The sequence below is a fragment of the Rhynchophorus ferrugineus genome, unplaced genomic scaffold (assembly GCF_030347505.1).
Source record: "Rhynchophorus ferrugineus isolate W39M unplaced genomic scaffold, kcgeb_rfMv2 rfM1, whole genome shotgun sequence".
NCBI lineage: Eukaryota > Metazoa > Arthropoda > Insecta > Coleoptera > Curculionidae > Rhynchophorus > Rhynchophorus ferrugineus.
In genome coordinates this window covers 72063641-72079820 of record NW_027472580.1, presented here as the reverse complement: position 1 = coordinate 72079820, position 16180 = coordinate 72063641, and the positions used below count along the sequence as shown (strand labels likewise).

The 16180-nt window shown below is 35.3% G+C and overlaps 1 protein-coding gene across 1 annotated transcript in view; it reads left to right on the top strand.

The window, feature by feature from the left end:
• Nucleotides 1-9084, top strand: part of LOC143190135 (potassium channel subfamily K member 18) — a 447462-nt gene extending 438378 nt beyond the window's left edge. The window contains exons 5-7 of the mRNA XM_076394264.1: nt 2174-2353; nt 8421-8535; nt 8593-9084. Of these exons, the coding sequence (XP_076250379.1) occupies nt 2174-2353; nt 8421-8535; nt 8593-9019 (722 nt within the window). The 3' untranslated portion in view covers nt 9020-9084. The remainder of the gene's footprint in view (nt 1-2173; nt 2354-8420; nt 8536-8592) is intronic.
• Nucleotides 9085-16180: the final 7096 nt, after the last annotated feature.

Genomic DNA, 16180 nt, shown 5'->3' with positions numbered 1-16180 from the left:
AATACTGCCCTGCAATATTCCTGGATGTCTCACAAGCTTTTGATCGGGTTTGGCATTTGGGATTAATCTGTAAGATGAGCAAATTGTTACCGCGTAACTATTGTCAATTACTGGAGTCATATTTATTCGGAAGAAAATTTAGAGTATCGCACGAAAAGGCGTTCTCGACATTTATAAATATCTCGGCTGGAGTTCCACAAGGTAGCGTCTTAGGACCTCTCCTGTATCTGCTCTACGCTGCTGACATTCCAACAACAAAAGAAACACTTCTTGGAACCTTTGCTGATGACATAGTTATTATGGCAAAAGATATATCTCTGCCTAGGGCAATAGAAAAAGTGCAAGTGGCAGTCAACAAAATCTACAAATGGACAAAAGATTGGAAAATTCAACTTAATAGCTGCAAATCTGTCCACGTTAATTTTGCATTAAGGCGAAATAATAAAAACTTAATTATATCACTCAATGGATGCCCGATTCCTCAAGCAGAATCAGCAAAATACCTTGGAATCCATCTTGACGGTAGATTAAATTGGAAGCATCACGTTAGACAAAAAGCAAAACATATTAGAACCAAAATAAATCAACTATACTGGTTAGTCGGAAGATACTCCCAACTTGATCTAAAATCAAAGAGGTTGATCTATAATACAATTATTAAGCCAATTTGGACCTATGAGCTGCAAATATGGGGTTGCACTAAATATTCAAATCAGTTAGTCATACAGCGCTGTCAAAACAAGATTCTTCGATTGATTACCAATGCCTATCGTTATGTAACCAATGAAGAACTGCACGATGACCTGGAAATCAAATGGATTTGCGAAGTTGTGCAGGATTTCGCCTTGAATCACGAAAGAAGATTACTAAATCATTCTAACGTGGAAGCAATACAACTGCTGGACAGCGTACAGGATGTCAGGAGACTGAAACGAACAAAACCATACGAACTTGTGTGAACATTTAGTGTATATTATTAGTGTAAACTATAGCTATAAGTTAATAATTAATAAATAATTATAATTTTATAATTGAGGAATACATACTGATGTATTTTCTCGTACTCGTCTTGCTTGCTAATTAATCCAAGTACATAGGAAAAGTAGTAATAAATTAATTGTAATAATAATAATAATTAAGATTGTACTAAGCGTATCTAATAAAGATGTAATAAAAAAAAATATATATAAATGATTTGTGAATGTAAAAAACTGTTTTGGTCGATAATTATTTCCGGATCGGTAAAATGAAATATTTCGGTCGATATTTTTAAGAATTTTATCGACTTTTTCAACGATTGGACAATCAGAGCGAAGATGTCAATCAACTTCAGAATGATCCAACGTTATTTTCGGAACGGCAACAAATAAACCAATTCTAATATTATATTCCTTTCGCAAGCAAAAAAAAAGAGTGACAAAAAATATCTTATGAAAAATCCATTTCAAAGTGCAATAACTTTCGACTAAGTATAGGACTATAGACTAAGTATTTACCTTTATACTAGATGAATTTTTCAGGCGCGCTATAAAACCGAAGTAGATAACCGTAATCGAAAGAAAATAGCCGAAATAACTTTCTCCAATCTTATATTTAATATTTTTATTAGTTGAATATATTTTCTCCGTTGCTGGTGCATTTTATAAAAAATTAACGTAGCAGACGTACATGACCATTAGACCTAAGTACGACAAAGTAATTTAGCGACGTAAAATTATTTATTTATATGAAATCCAATCCAAAAATGACAAAAAAATTACGAAATTAAATCAACTCTTGAATGTGTTCAAAAGATTGTACTATTATTTAATATTTCATTAAGCAGAACAAGAACATCTTAAATATTGGATAACTTCAACATTCAACGCCCGTATGATGCTTCTATAAAAGCAATACTCAAAACTTCAATATAATTTAATTATACTTCTTCTCTACTGCTCTATATTAAAATAAACACGTTCGCGTAACGTAATTAATATTTCAATTATTGCTGAAATTATTTCTCTTCGTCTAGCTCGGTGTGGTATTATTCCAAATATGAGTTCCAGTCGAACCAATCGTTATGCTCTGATGGAGAATTCGATCGGAACTGGAATAATTCCATTCTTGTTTATTTTTCTTATTTGGATAACACCATTTCTTGTGTATAATTAATATTTTACCGTGTTTCCAGATAATGCGTCGATACAGCTCACCTCGACGCACAGCTCGCCTAACCACATGAACTTTAAAACAAACCATTCCAATCATCATGTAGAGCATGAAATTCCGAAGAGAGCTGTTTTAGCAACGGTCAGAGCCAATCATACAAGAGGAAGGTGCAGGCAAGGACCAGTCCGCCAAATTCTAACAGGTTTGTATTCTACACTAAATTTATGAATTAAATGATTGTTCATTCATAATTTGATTGTTGATTAAATGTTGCTTTTACTGACCAGAAATCTATAGTCTATTCAAAGCAGCAGTGAAATCACGTCATCTGAATTGATCACGTGAAAACATGGCAATGTTACCACATCAATTATGAGTTTTAGTTCATTTGACTATGACGTATAACAAAATTCGAAATAAACTAATTATTGTTATAAAATAAACATTTTTTAACATTACAGTTCATCTAATGTATATAACAGGTCAATTGAAAAGTACACGGCCTACCATAGTAAAACACATTTTTTGGCAAAATTAGTTTTTTTATTCAACATAATTCCCTTCAAGGGTGATACACTGATTATAGCGACCCTCCAACTTTTCGATACCATTCTTGTAGTACGATATGTCCTTTGCCTCAAAATAGGCCTCAGTTTCGGCGATCACCTCTTCATTCGACGAAAATTTCCCCCCGTGAGCATTATTTTGAGATCTGAGAACAGGAAATAGTCGCTGGGGGCCAGATCTGGAGAATACGGTGGATGAGGAAGCAATTCGAAGCCCAATTCATGGATTTTTGCCATCGTTTTCACTGACTTGTGACACAGTGCATTGTCTTGGTGAAGCAGCATTTTCTTTTTCTTAAAATGTGGCCGTTTTCCCGCGATTTCGTCCTTCAAACGGTCCAATAACGCCATGTAATAGTCGCTGTTGATGGTCTTTCCTTTTTCAAGGCAGTCAATGAAAATTATTCCATGCGCATCCCAAAATACAGACGCAATAACCTTGCCAGCCGACTGTTGGGTTTGCCCACGCTTTAAAGCAGGTTCATCGTGTGTAGTCCACTCGGATGATTGTCGATTGCATTCAAAGTGAAATTATGGAGCCATGTTTCATCCGTTATCACATATCGACGATCAAAAGTGAGCTCGCGCGGCACCCACTTTGCACAGAGCTTTCTCATACCCAAATATTCGTGAATGATATGATGTACACGGTCAGTTGATATCTGTAGAGTGCCTGCTATTTCATTCAATTTCAATTTACGGTCATTCAAAATCATTTTGTGGATGTTTTTAATATTTTCATCGGTAACAACCGACATGAAGCTAGATCAGGATAAGAAAGGCACCGAGCAAAGAAAAAATACTTGGCCAGCAAAAAAGATGTATTATGGGCTCGTTGCCGAGGGTTCCGGATAATGGTAGTTCAGATAACGGGACTAGACGGAGCATATTAGAAGTTAAACCTGGTCCCCGGAACTTCAAAAAGTCGAGCATTTTTTAACACAACGCACGTGTTCCATCGGTGTGTGAATCCTAGCTGGAACAGTCTTTCCTTTCCGGAATTTCCGAACGAATCGAGATGCGGAAAAGAATTTCTTGAACCAACCTTCTTAGCCACCAACAAGAACCCGAGGGAGGAGCTTCAACGATAGTACATGATATGACGAGAATGAGAATCAGAATTAGCGAGATTAACAGAATTAAGAACAAAATATTAGTCAGAACAGAATAACAGAAATTGCCAAAGAATTAAAGAACTACGAAAAAACATCAGAATCAGTAAAGAATTACAGAATTAGTCAAAGAACATGAATTAAGAAACAGTTAAGATAGTCAAGAATTAATCAGAATTAAGAAGAAAGAAACGGTATCAAGAATGGAAGTCGAGAGTCAAGAACAATAAATTCTTATATGTCATGTGTATAATCAGCAGTTGGGTCCGATGACGGAATCAAAATTATCCAAAACCGAACGAGATTTAGTAAGACATTTCCATCCAGTTCATAATTCTTTTTAACCATTACATATCGATTTGACATCCTTCATTTTGTATATTTTTTATATTATTCATTTAAATTAAAATTAAAAGGGAAAATAAATTGTATTTGAATTGCAACATTGTTTTCTCCCCTTAACGTGGGTGTCGAGATTGAAATGGAATGACATAAGCTAGATCATTAACTTTAAGCTTCTAAGTGTGTTGCATGTTATTCTAGTGTAAGCTAAAACCTCTACCTAAAACTACAAGTCAGGCACTGTGAAGGGTCGAGTTTTATCCATAACGAATTCATTGTCTCGGGTCCTCCTGTACTCTTTCACAGACAGCGACGGTATTATCGATGTAGTGTTCTTTAACGTACATTATACCATAGAACTGCCATAAATTGGGCAATAAATTACCAAAGCAGGTTTGGTTACGCTCAAAACCACTTGGCCTCCATAGAATGACAACGACCATCTATCCAATTGAATATAAATTTATCTAGTTTGAATTATTTCATTACAGCTCCTTTTTGCCATAAATAATTAATGTTAAGGTTATTTTATAAGAATTATTGAATAAAACATAAACGTTTAAATATGTCCAGTTGCAGTGTAATTTCAAGATTTTTTTCATTTTTTAATATTTAGTAAGTACTAGCTGACCCGGCGTACCATCTAACAGTCAATGAATGTCGTGTTACTTCTTAGCTTAGAACTAAATTTATGGTTTGATGGAAGTAATACAATGAATATAAAATAAATATTAAGTTCAGTACTTAGTTAGTAGTTAATTATCTTCATTGAAGCAGCTTGTGGCAGTGGTATCAGTGGCTTGTGGCATCAGGCGCAATAACAAATTGAGTGGTTGCCGACACGTGAACATGCCACGTACAACTGACCATGAGAAAAACATGAATTTTCTAAGTTGAAACCACAAACAGTCAAGGATTGGCAAGTGATTTGTTAATCGTCATGGCGAAAGATAGACGAATCGGGAAGTGAATTCGTTTAAACGCAAAGGGTAAATCCGTTGAGATCATAGGAATCCTCGGAATGAGAAGTAACTCATCTTTAAATTTTACTTTGAGTATCGTCGCATGAATCATATTATTCATCACTTTCCTTATCACCAAACGCATTCCATTACATGGTTTTGGATGATTTAGATTTCGAAGCATGATGACTGCCGGGCCCGCCCCTAGTTATAAACCAGGCACATCCAAGGAGTTTAACAATTCAGTTAGATAATTAGTGGTTTCGTTTTCGTTTGTTAAACAGTCAATAAATTTGAATGAATGTAGGGTACCAAGGATTTGATTCTCAATTATAAAGTTCAAGTCATCCACATCTTTATTCTTAGCCGCCAAAATTGCTCGCTCACTTAACCATTTGTTATTTGTGTGGTTAGCACTGATGTTCGGAAATACTTTGCTGATGAGCCCTTTCCGTTCCGATCCGCACGATTCGTCGACAAAAACACAGCCGTTACTGATACTGAGCAATCTCTTGGATATAACTCCCATGTTTGCTCACAGTTGAAGTTTCTTCACATAGCGCCACAGATTTGATAATTTAAGACAGCAGTCGATCTTGGAATGAGTGGCAGTGTTTGGTAGAAATTGCCAGATAGCAAAATCATTGCACCATCAAAAATTCTTGAGTCATTGCTCGATCGGGAGCTTGCAATGTGCGGTTGTGTGCCATTGTGCATTCGTCGCAGATGATGATTTTTGAGGCTATTAAAATTGTTGCATTACAGAGAGTTTTGCAATGTTATATGTCGGTTGTTCAGTAATTTGAAATTTCCGATTCCTCAAGCATAAACAGCTAAATACCTCGGCATACATATTAACGGTAGATTAAATTGCAAACATCATGTTGGACAAAAAACTATACTGGTTAGTCGGAAAATACTCCCAACTTGATATAAAATCAAAGAGATTGATTTATCAATCATAAAGCCAATTTGAACCTATAGGGTGCAAATATGGGGTTGCAACTAAAAATTCAAATCAACTAGTCATCCTACGCTACCAAAACAAAATTCTTCGATTCCCAATGCCTATCGCTACGCAACCAACGAAGAACTGAAAGAAAAGTTATCCAAGACTTCGCCTTCAACACGAAACATGACTAAATCATACTAACGTGGAAGCAATACAACTGCTGGACAGCGCGCAGGATGCCAGGAGATTGAAGCGAACCAAACCATACGCACTTATATAAAGTGTATACCTTTAGTGTAAACTAAAGCTTGAGTTATTATAATTTTATAATTAAGAAATACATATTGATGTATTTATCTCGCACTCGTCTTGCTTGTGAATTAATCCAAGTACAAATGAAATGTAGTATTGAATTAATTTGTAAATTAAGATTGTACTAAGCATATCTAATAAAGATGTTATCCAAAAAAAGTAATTTGAAATTTGAATGGCAATTCTATCGCTGAATGAGACAGACGGCATCCTTCTAACAACGTGGTCGCTATTTCAGAAAAAGCAAGTGCTACCGCAATTTCGAATCTCGCACGAACAGTGGCAAATTACGAGTTTCCGTTTTCATTCGAGTGTACGGTATCGACAGGATGAATTAAATAATTGAGAGATACGAAACCCACGAACATTTTGTGTGGGAATATGTCTCTTCTTTTATTTCATTTTTTCTTCAATTTTCCAATATATTTAATAGTTATTCTGCTATTCCAGACGGAGACAAATTCTACAAATCAAAGAACATGAAAATCGGTCCAACCGTTCTCGAGCTATTAGTGCTCGAACAAACCCGATTTTGTTTTATATATGAAAAAAGAAAATGTTGATAATGATGATGATGATGATAATGAAGAATGAATGAATGAATGAAAAATGAAATGATTGAATGATGATGATGATGACGAGAATTGAAAGTGGGCACGTGGTAACAGATCAATTGAAAATTCCCCGACCTGACACATAGATGACGCTGCTAGAACTAAATCCATATGTTTTTTACTTAGCTCTCCAAACCCAACTTACCCAACTCTCCAAAAATGCGTGTATAAATTTAACAGCTGTTGGATCATTAGTTTGTGAATTATAGCATTTTGAGTGAAGCAACTTTTGTTAATGTGAAAAAAATGGATAAAAAGAAATTTGGCGTGTTGATAAAATATTGCTTTTTGAAGGGAAATAATACAGTTGAAGCGAAAACTTGGCTTGATGCCTAGATTCCAGACACTGCCCCAGGAAAATCCACCATCAAGGATTCGTATGCTAAGTTTAGACGTGGTGACATGAGCACCGAAGATGGTGAATGCAGTGGACAGTGCCCAAAAGTGGTTGTTACTGACGAAAACAGTTAAAAAATCCACAAAATTATTTTGAATGACCGTAAATTGAAATTGAATGAAATAGCAGACACTCAAGATATCAATTGAACGTGTACATCATATCATTCAGGAATATTTGTGTATGAGAAAGCTCTGTGCAAAGTGAGCGCCCCGCGAACTCACTTTTAATCAAAAACACCAACGAGTTGATGATTCGGACCAGCGTTTGAAGATGATCAAGCGTAATAAGCCCGAGTTTTTGCGTCGATATGTGACAATGGATGAAACATAGCTCTATCGTTTCACTCCGCAGTCCAATCAACAGTCATCCGAGTGGACTGCACACGATGAACCCACTCCAAAGCACAGTAAAACGCAACAGTCGGCTGGCACGGTTACCGTTTGAGGTTAAGTTTGAAGGACGAAATCGCCGAAAAACGGTCGCGTTTGAAGAAAAAGAAAGTGCTGCTTCACCTAGATAATGTACCGTGTCACAAATCAGTGAAAACGATGGCAAAAATCCATGAATTGGGCTTCGAATTGTTTTCTCATCCACCGTATTCTCTAGATCTGGCCCCCAGCGACTATTTCCTGTTCTCAGATCTCAAAAGAATATTCGCTGGGAAAAAATGTTCGTCGAATGAAGAGGTGATTGCCGAAACTGAGGCCTATTTTGAAGCAAAGGACAAATCGTACTACAAAATTGGTATCGAAAAGTTGGAGGATCGCTATAATCAGTGTATCACCCTTTACAGGAATTATGTTGAATAAAAAAACTAATTTTGCCAAAAAAATGCGTTTTACTATGATAGGCCTTTTCAATTGACCTGTTATAATGTAGGAGTGGTATACAAGATAAAGTATTAAAAGTTTTGGTTTTTTATCATCTTCATAACATCATCCATATTTAGCATCATGACTTCTTATAGAGCTTTTAAACAGTATTTTTAACATAGATGAACATTTTTCAGATCCAAACTGCCCAACTCATCGCCATGTGAGCCCTTTAAGAAACGCTTCAATTGTTGGTATATCAACAGACATTGAGCTTGATGAGGTTGACGAAAATGATGAAAACGATCAAGGGTAAGGCTATTAAATTAGCATGTAACCCACGAACAACTAAAACAAGTTTATCCGCAGGCTTTGCACCCAACATGACACACCATCGCGCATACCCTTGATTTGGCGTCCGCCTGACAAAAACGACGATGCTCCCCCAGCAACAGCAGACATCACTTCATCTACACCTTCAGTGCCTACGGTTTTAGTTTTATTGGTCTTTTTTTTATACATCGGCCTGGGCGCAACCTGTTTCGCCAACACCACCAATTGGACTTTTCTCGATGCCATCTATTTTTGTTTCCTCGCTCTGTCCACCATCGGAGTGGGAGACAAGCTACCCACCATGCAACAGAGCGAAGTTCAAGGACAGATTCAAATACTGGCCTGCTGCCTCTACATATTCATTGGACTAGTTGTGCTAGCGATGTGTTTCAGTTTAGTTCAGGAGGAAGTGACGGTTAAGTGTAAACAATTGGCCAATAGCATGGGACTGAATAGAGAGTAACCTAACATATAGCTGTGATTGATTAAATTGTCAGAAAGAAATAAAATGTTCATATTACAACAATATTTTATATGTGTTTTTTTATATCGTTTGTATCATTCATTATCAACAGAATATATCCAATAAGAAATATATAAAATTTGAAAACACGTAATTTCCAACAAGATGAAATACAAGCTACGATAGTTAGAATTGAAAAACATAGGAGATATGTACTGCGCAACAACATACAAAATACACAACAACAATATAGAGATTTATTTTCAATATTAGGCCTAAGGCTTATTATTGGAGTGGAGTTCACGTTTAATAACACCTAAAAACTGATATGAATTACTCACATAAATTAATATTATAAACTAGCTGACCCGACAGACTTCGTACTGCCTCAGTCGATAAATGAAAGACCTAATAATCCGTAATTAATAAAAAAAATGCTCGGTATGAATGAATTTTTATTAATATTTTCGATTAATTTCAGATGATGTTTCATACTTAAAAAACAGAGTTTTCCTGAAATACTGGCTATTTATAAGGTTTCAATTAGATATTTACACACACACAGTTATGATACAGATTGTTAATCAATTTAAAGCTTTCTGATAAACTCTATTTTTTGTTTTGTTTTGTGGTGCGTAAATAAACAAAGATTGCGTTTTCCGACGCGCGAACACGCGACGTTTAATTGTCCATGCGCGAAACAGGGAAACTCCTAGTTAATTCCGCAAACTTCCAACGACTGGCCTTGAGATTTATTTATGATCATCGCAAAGGCCAGGCGTACTGGAAATTGTAAACGTTTAAAATCGAATGGTAAATCCGTTGGAATCATCGGTATACGCGGGATCAAGACTTTTTCAAGCTTTGTATTTTCCCTTTATGATTGTTGCCTCAATGACGTTAATCATCATCTTTTTCACAGCCAGTCTTGTTCCATTGCACAGTCGAGATTGATTAATGTTACGCAGCATGATAACAACTGATTCTATGATGCCCATGATGTATAATATGTGTAGCGCCAAATGATGTCATCTGGAAACAGCTGTTATATTTCTGAATGTTGGCCAAGAAGTGCTTAGAATCATTTCCAATCCCAGAAACTAAAGAGCGTAAAGTATCTGGTGGTGGGACCAATTGTGACAATTTTACTTTGCCCCCAGCACAACATAATCCACTAGGTTCACCACTGTATTTTAACGCCTTGCAATATTTATAAATTATTGTTATTTTCCCAATTATTACAGATTTGTCGGCACAATAATCTATTGCCGCATCACTGTGTCTGCGGAATCGCCCAATTTCATTATGTCGTGCTCGCTGCTGTTGTGTTTGATGTGCATGAACTCGTTGCATTCTAAGCCTATCTACTTCATCGCCACTCTCGCAATTCTGACATCATAATACGACTATTTTCTTGATCTGTCTGTCTCTGGTCATCAGTGCGGTTAGCACGTGAGGTAGCTCTTCGCACATTTGATTGACTGCGACGACCTAAGTCAGGTCGTCTTCTCCTCCGCATCGTAAATTGTATTTAATCAAAATGAGAAAAGTTCTCGCGCACTTAACAGTAAAGTAAATTGTAATTAATCAAAGTGAGAAAAGTTCTCGCACACTTAGCAGTAAAGTGTCACTATCACAAAAAATCAACAAAAAAAAAGAGCACATAATTTGAAATGTCTCTATCACAAAGAATCACCGAAATTAAGAAAGTTCTCGCATACATAGATTGTCGGATTCGATCCTCGACATCAAAGAAAAAACCAAATTGTTATTTTTATTTAATTTCGAGCATTTTCATATTTATTCACCTTTTGAACCTTCCCTGGTCCTCCACAAATAATTCAAGACCGAAATTATCCAAATCATTTTTATATACATAGATTGTAATTATCATTCAGAAGACGAACTCACTTACTGGCCCACCGACAGTAATAAAGTGGAATATTTACTTGATTTCTATATTGCGAAAGAGAACTCATCAAACCAAATAAAAATAGATAGCTTGTGCGAACTATCATCTGATCACACTCCAGTGTAGTTAACACTAGATGCGACAATCCTGAAAGAAGCAAAGAAGCCTGATCTTATTAACAAATTTACTAACGGGGGCACATTTAGACTTAGGATAATGCAGAAAGTAATCAATTTAAGCGTAAGATTCAAAACTATAGACTATTTTGAGCAGCAAGTCCGAAAAATAATTTAACAAATTCGGTCTGCTGCAAAAGTAGCTACCCCAACATAAAGAGAGAAAACAGAATATGAGATATATTACTCCCTTGAAATTAGGGAATTGGTAAAAGACGAAAAGCTAGAAGAGTATGGCACGGAACAATAAATGCTGTAGACAAAAGAATATGTAATAAAATTATATAAATCAAAAGATTAAAGAATATAAACAGAATTGCTTGTAAAAATATATAAGTGAATTAAACCCGGAAGCAGACAAAGATGTTACTCCCTATGGAAAGCAACTCGAAAATGTAAAAGACTAATTGTTAGAGTGCCGTCTATTAAAAATATTCAAAATGAATGGGTTCGACGCAACGATGAAAAATCTGAACTATTCGCAGAACATTTAGCTAACATACTTCAACCGAATGATGTTCAACCGAACGCAATGTTCCGGAATGTTTTAAGGTTGTTGGAATAATTATACTCCAAAAATCTAAAAAATCGACAGAACAATTATTTAACAAATTATTTAAGAATCTGCTGTTAAAACCTACTAAATTATGTGTAGGAATACCAAATTTCCAGTTTGGATTTTGAAACTACCACTGAACAGTCGACCAAATGCTCAAAGAGCGGTTATTGAAAAGGCATTCGAAAAAAAAGAAATACTGCCTTGGACGTCACGCAAGCTTTTGGTCGGGTATGGAATTAGGGGATACTCTACAATATGAGCAAATTGCTACCGCGAAATTACTGTCAACTGCTGGAATCGTATATTTCCGTAGTCTCGCATGAAGTGTGTAGCAGAAGCAGAGTAGTGTTTTGGGACAGCAAAAGAAACAGTACTTGGAACATTTGCCGACGACACAGCTATCATGGCAAAAGATATATATCTGCCTAAGAGTATAGAAAATGTAGCAGTCAACAAGATCTACTTCAAAAATCTTCTTCAAACATAGCTTACTGAAATAAAAAACATCACAAATTCCATCTTCATGTTCCAAAAATTGCCATCTATCTGGAAACACACCAATATTGCAGCACCCTCCAACTGCTGACCAATAAGTCTTCTGAGCTCATTATTAAAAATCAGTATCAATCAGGGTAATTCTCTACACTTTCATCGGAGCTGTGAATATTAACAACATCATCCAATACAAGCAGTTTGAATTTTGAGCCAAAATATCATCAATCCGTCAACTTGCGCTGGTTAACAGGTGAAGTAAACTACAATTTTTATGATAAAAACTCATGGTAGTATTCTTGGAACTCACTAAGTCCTTCGATAAAAAACAATTCTTTCCGTAAATGTTTGCGCCCAATTGGACCAAAAGATTACAATAATAATATGAATTGTCTTCGTATCCCACGAAACTCATAGGTAATCGAAGTTCATACCACTCCTTAGCACCGCTTGTTTTAATCCATGGTCATGGTAGTGCACCCTACCCATAATGAAACGACCCATAAATGTTCCTTCAGGATTCGTTAACCTTTGTTAACAGGTCCTTCCAGAAATTCCTTCATCCTAGGTTAATGAATATGCACGAAGCATCTTCCTTCGAAGATTGACTATTCGTTCAAACAAAGCTTTAAAACACATTAAAACGTCTAATCAAAAAGATTCTCGTCTTTAAAATAGTATCCCTTTATCCCGATTAACGTAATCAGTCCCATATTAAAATCTTATCGGTAGATTGCCATCATTAATTATCAATCTCATCAAAGCAGTCTCCGTTCAATTAAAGTAATAAATTTCGTATCAAATTCAAGGCGGTATATATTCATCAGAAATCTTTAACCCTGTATGAATCTTAATTTAAACCTTATCTGTCTTAATATGATCTTATCTAATATATCGTAACTTATCAATCTTATCTTAATCTTATCACATTTTTATTTTCTGGCTGTTTCGAATTTTAATGAAATCAATAATTTTACTTAATTTTAAATAGTTTAAGTTATTTATTATTCCGTAATAAATTATAATCAATTTTATACATGATTTTTATGCGCCTTGATCGAAGATCTTTTGCAGCTTTTCTAGGAAAATCATCAAAACGCTCTTTGAAAAAAGTTGAATTAATGACTCGTAAGTAGTTATTTGAAGGCCTAAATAACCCAGTGAAAATGTATATACAATCCGTTGTGATTTAAATGCTCAAAATACCAGATGGAGATCTAAATTGACATCACTAAAAGCAATTAACTGCGTAAAACAGCGGAGAAATCACCGTACCTATAAAATTTCTTTATAGTTAGAGTCAAACTATAAACAAAAATTGCAGAAAATGTTTCCCTAAGTTCAGATCACACACCACTGATTTTGACACTGAGCGAAAATATAATAAGAAAAGAACAAAATCCAACGTTAACAAACAAAAGAACAGACTGCGAACGATTTGCTGAAGAATCGAACCAAATATACCCCTTAAGAAAACAAAGCAGAAAAATTCGTTGTAGATAGCCAATAAACTGCCTAGAATCAATCATAAATTAAAAGTGAATTTAGAGGAACTAATTATCCCAAGGAATCAAGGAAATGGTAGCTGAAATACAACTAAGAAAAAATAGCAACAAAATAGAACACATATAACGTATACACTGAAAAGGGAAATACTGTAAATTAAAACATACGAAATCTAACAGATAACAAGGAAACAGACTATTTGCTCTGAAAATTCACCAAAAATCCAAAATGCATTCATTCATAATTCAGGTGAGACTCAAACTACGAGCTTCTTTTAGTATCTGGTCTTATGTAAATGGTTCAAAACTGTTTTATTGTCCATGATTAACTTCATAGCGATGACGCAAGATGAAAAAGTATTTCTAAGTTAATGTATTGTACGTAATGAAGGAATCAAATTAACGTTTTTTTTTAAATAACGAGATATCACGCACATATTTCAACAAGTGGATTGATAAAAAGTTTAATTTTTAATTCTTAAAGTACATAATATGGTAATTTATTTTTAAAAAATAATATCGTTCTTGCATTGGCGAAACTCGTTTAATTAATAGCTAATAATTCATATCCCCAAAGTTGTAGCCCATACGGTCACTCTAATCAAAAGTTTCCAGGGGTTTCTGACTCATTTTAGAATGAAAAGAAAACTAGGCGCATCATTTTTTTTTACTCTTTGTGATTCCCCAATGTCCTATAGGCAATAAGTTTTTCTTATGTCTATATTATATTTACATGGCATGCAGAAAATCACTTCATCAAGCAATCTTCTGTATAAAATATTATCTTACTTAATTAGTCTTATTCTAAAGCTTGTTCTAAAGTCTACATATGTCAGGTAATCAGATCAGATGGTGTTAAACGTTTTAGTCAACGCAATTCACTATCACGTCGCATATTTAGCTGATTAGCGAGTACATTGGGATACACTGACACTCTTTCGAAGTACTTCACACAAGCACATTGAATTACACTCGTTATAGATTCTAGAGGAATATCGCGTTGTATCACTTTATTTGAAATATAGTACGGAGCATCAACAATGGCACGCAACACTTTATTTTGGAAACGTTGAATGATGGATATATTAGATTTGCTAGCGGTACCCCATAGTTGGATTCCATATAACCAAATAGGCTTGAGTATAGACTCCTATAGCAACACCTTGTTATCTAACGATAACTTGGATTTGCGCCCGATGAGCCAATACATTTGATATAATTTCAGTCGAAGTCGTTTTCGTTTAGAGAGTATGTGCTTCTTCCAAGTTAGGCGTCGATCTAAGTGCATACCAAAATATTTAACTTGCTCTGCTTGGGAGAGTTGACGATGATTGATATTCACTGGTGGACATGTTCTTCTACGCAAGGTAAACGTTACATGGGTGAATTTTGTTTCATTGACTTTAATGCGCCATGTCTTCAACCATAATTGTATTTGATCAAGATAGGTTTGTAGGTTTATTGATGCTGTGACTGGATCTTTATGGGATGCCAAGATTACTGTGTCGTCTGCGTATGTTGCCACAGTAGTTATTTTTGTGCTTGGCAGATCGGCCGTATACAAAAGATACAGTATTGGACCCAATACACTACCTTGCGGAACTCCTGAATATATGAGATTTAATTCGGTATGTTCATCGCCTTGATTTGCAATAAAATATCTATCAGTGAGAACTGATAGTCCGGATGAGGGAGAAGTTTCTTTAGTTTAACCTGCAAGCCCGTATGCCTTTGTCAAAAGCCTGAGGTATATCTAGAAAAGCAACCGAACAGTGTTTATTTTTTTACAAGTCTGTATACGTGTTCTATAGTCCCATGCTTATTGCGAAACCCAAACTGATATTCTGGAATAATTTTTCTTTTTTCTATTATATAGTTCATCTTCTGGATGTTTAGTTTCTCGAAAACTTTCGAGATTATCGGTAATAAACTTATAGGCCGGTAGAAGGTCACATCTTTTGGTACTTTTCCTGGTTTAAGAATCATTAGTATTTTAGCTACTTTCCAGATGCTAGGGAAGTAATTAATTCGTAGCATAGCATTAAATATAAATGTTAATAGTTTCATACCCTTTTTTGATAGTTCTTTTAAAATTTTACCAGTAATTAAGGCGCATCATTTAAATGGCAAAAACTTCACGAAAGAATCTGCCAAGTCACCGTTTTTCTAAAGCTCTTACCCATAAAATACGCAGCTCTTTTTCAGAAAACTATCCAGACCCAGGGTGCCGAAACGTCTATCGAATTGGTCTACAGGCGGTCTAAATAGACTAAATTCATTATGCATTCCAGCAGTTATGAATATTCGTCACTTGACTCAATGATCAACCAGAATAAAACTACTCCTTAGCATTTTCATTTGATTAGGAATCATGGATCATAAATATAAAACGATACACTTTTTAGCCTTCCCAAAATGCTTCCCTTATTGTACAACAACAACTTCCCTTACAATACCCATTGTGCCAGGTATGTTGCTGATTCATTTCTAGTTTTTTGCAAAAGAAAACACGTTATC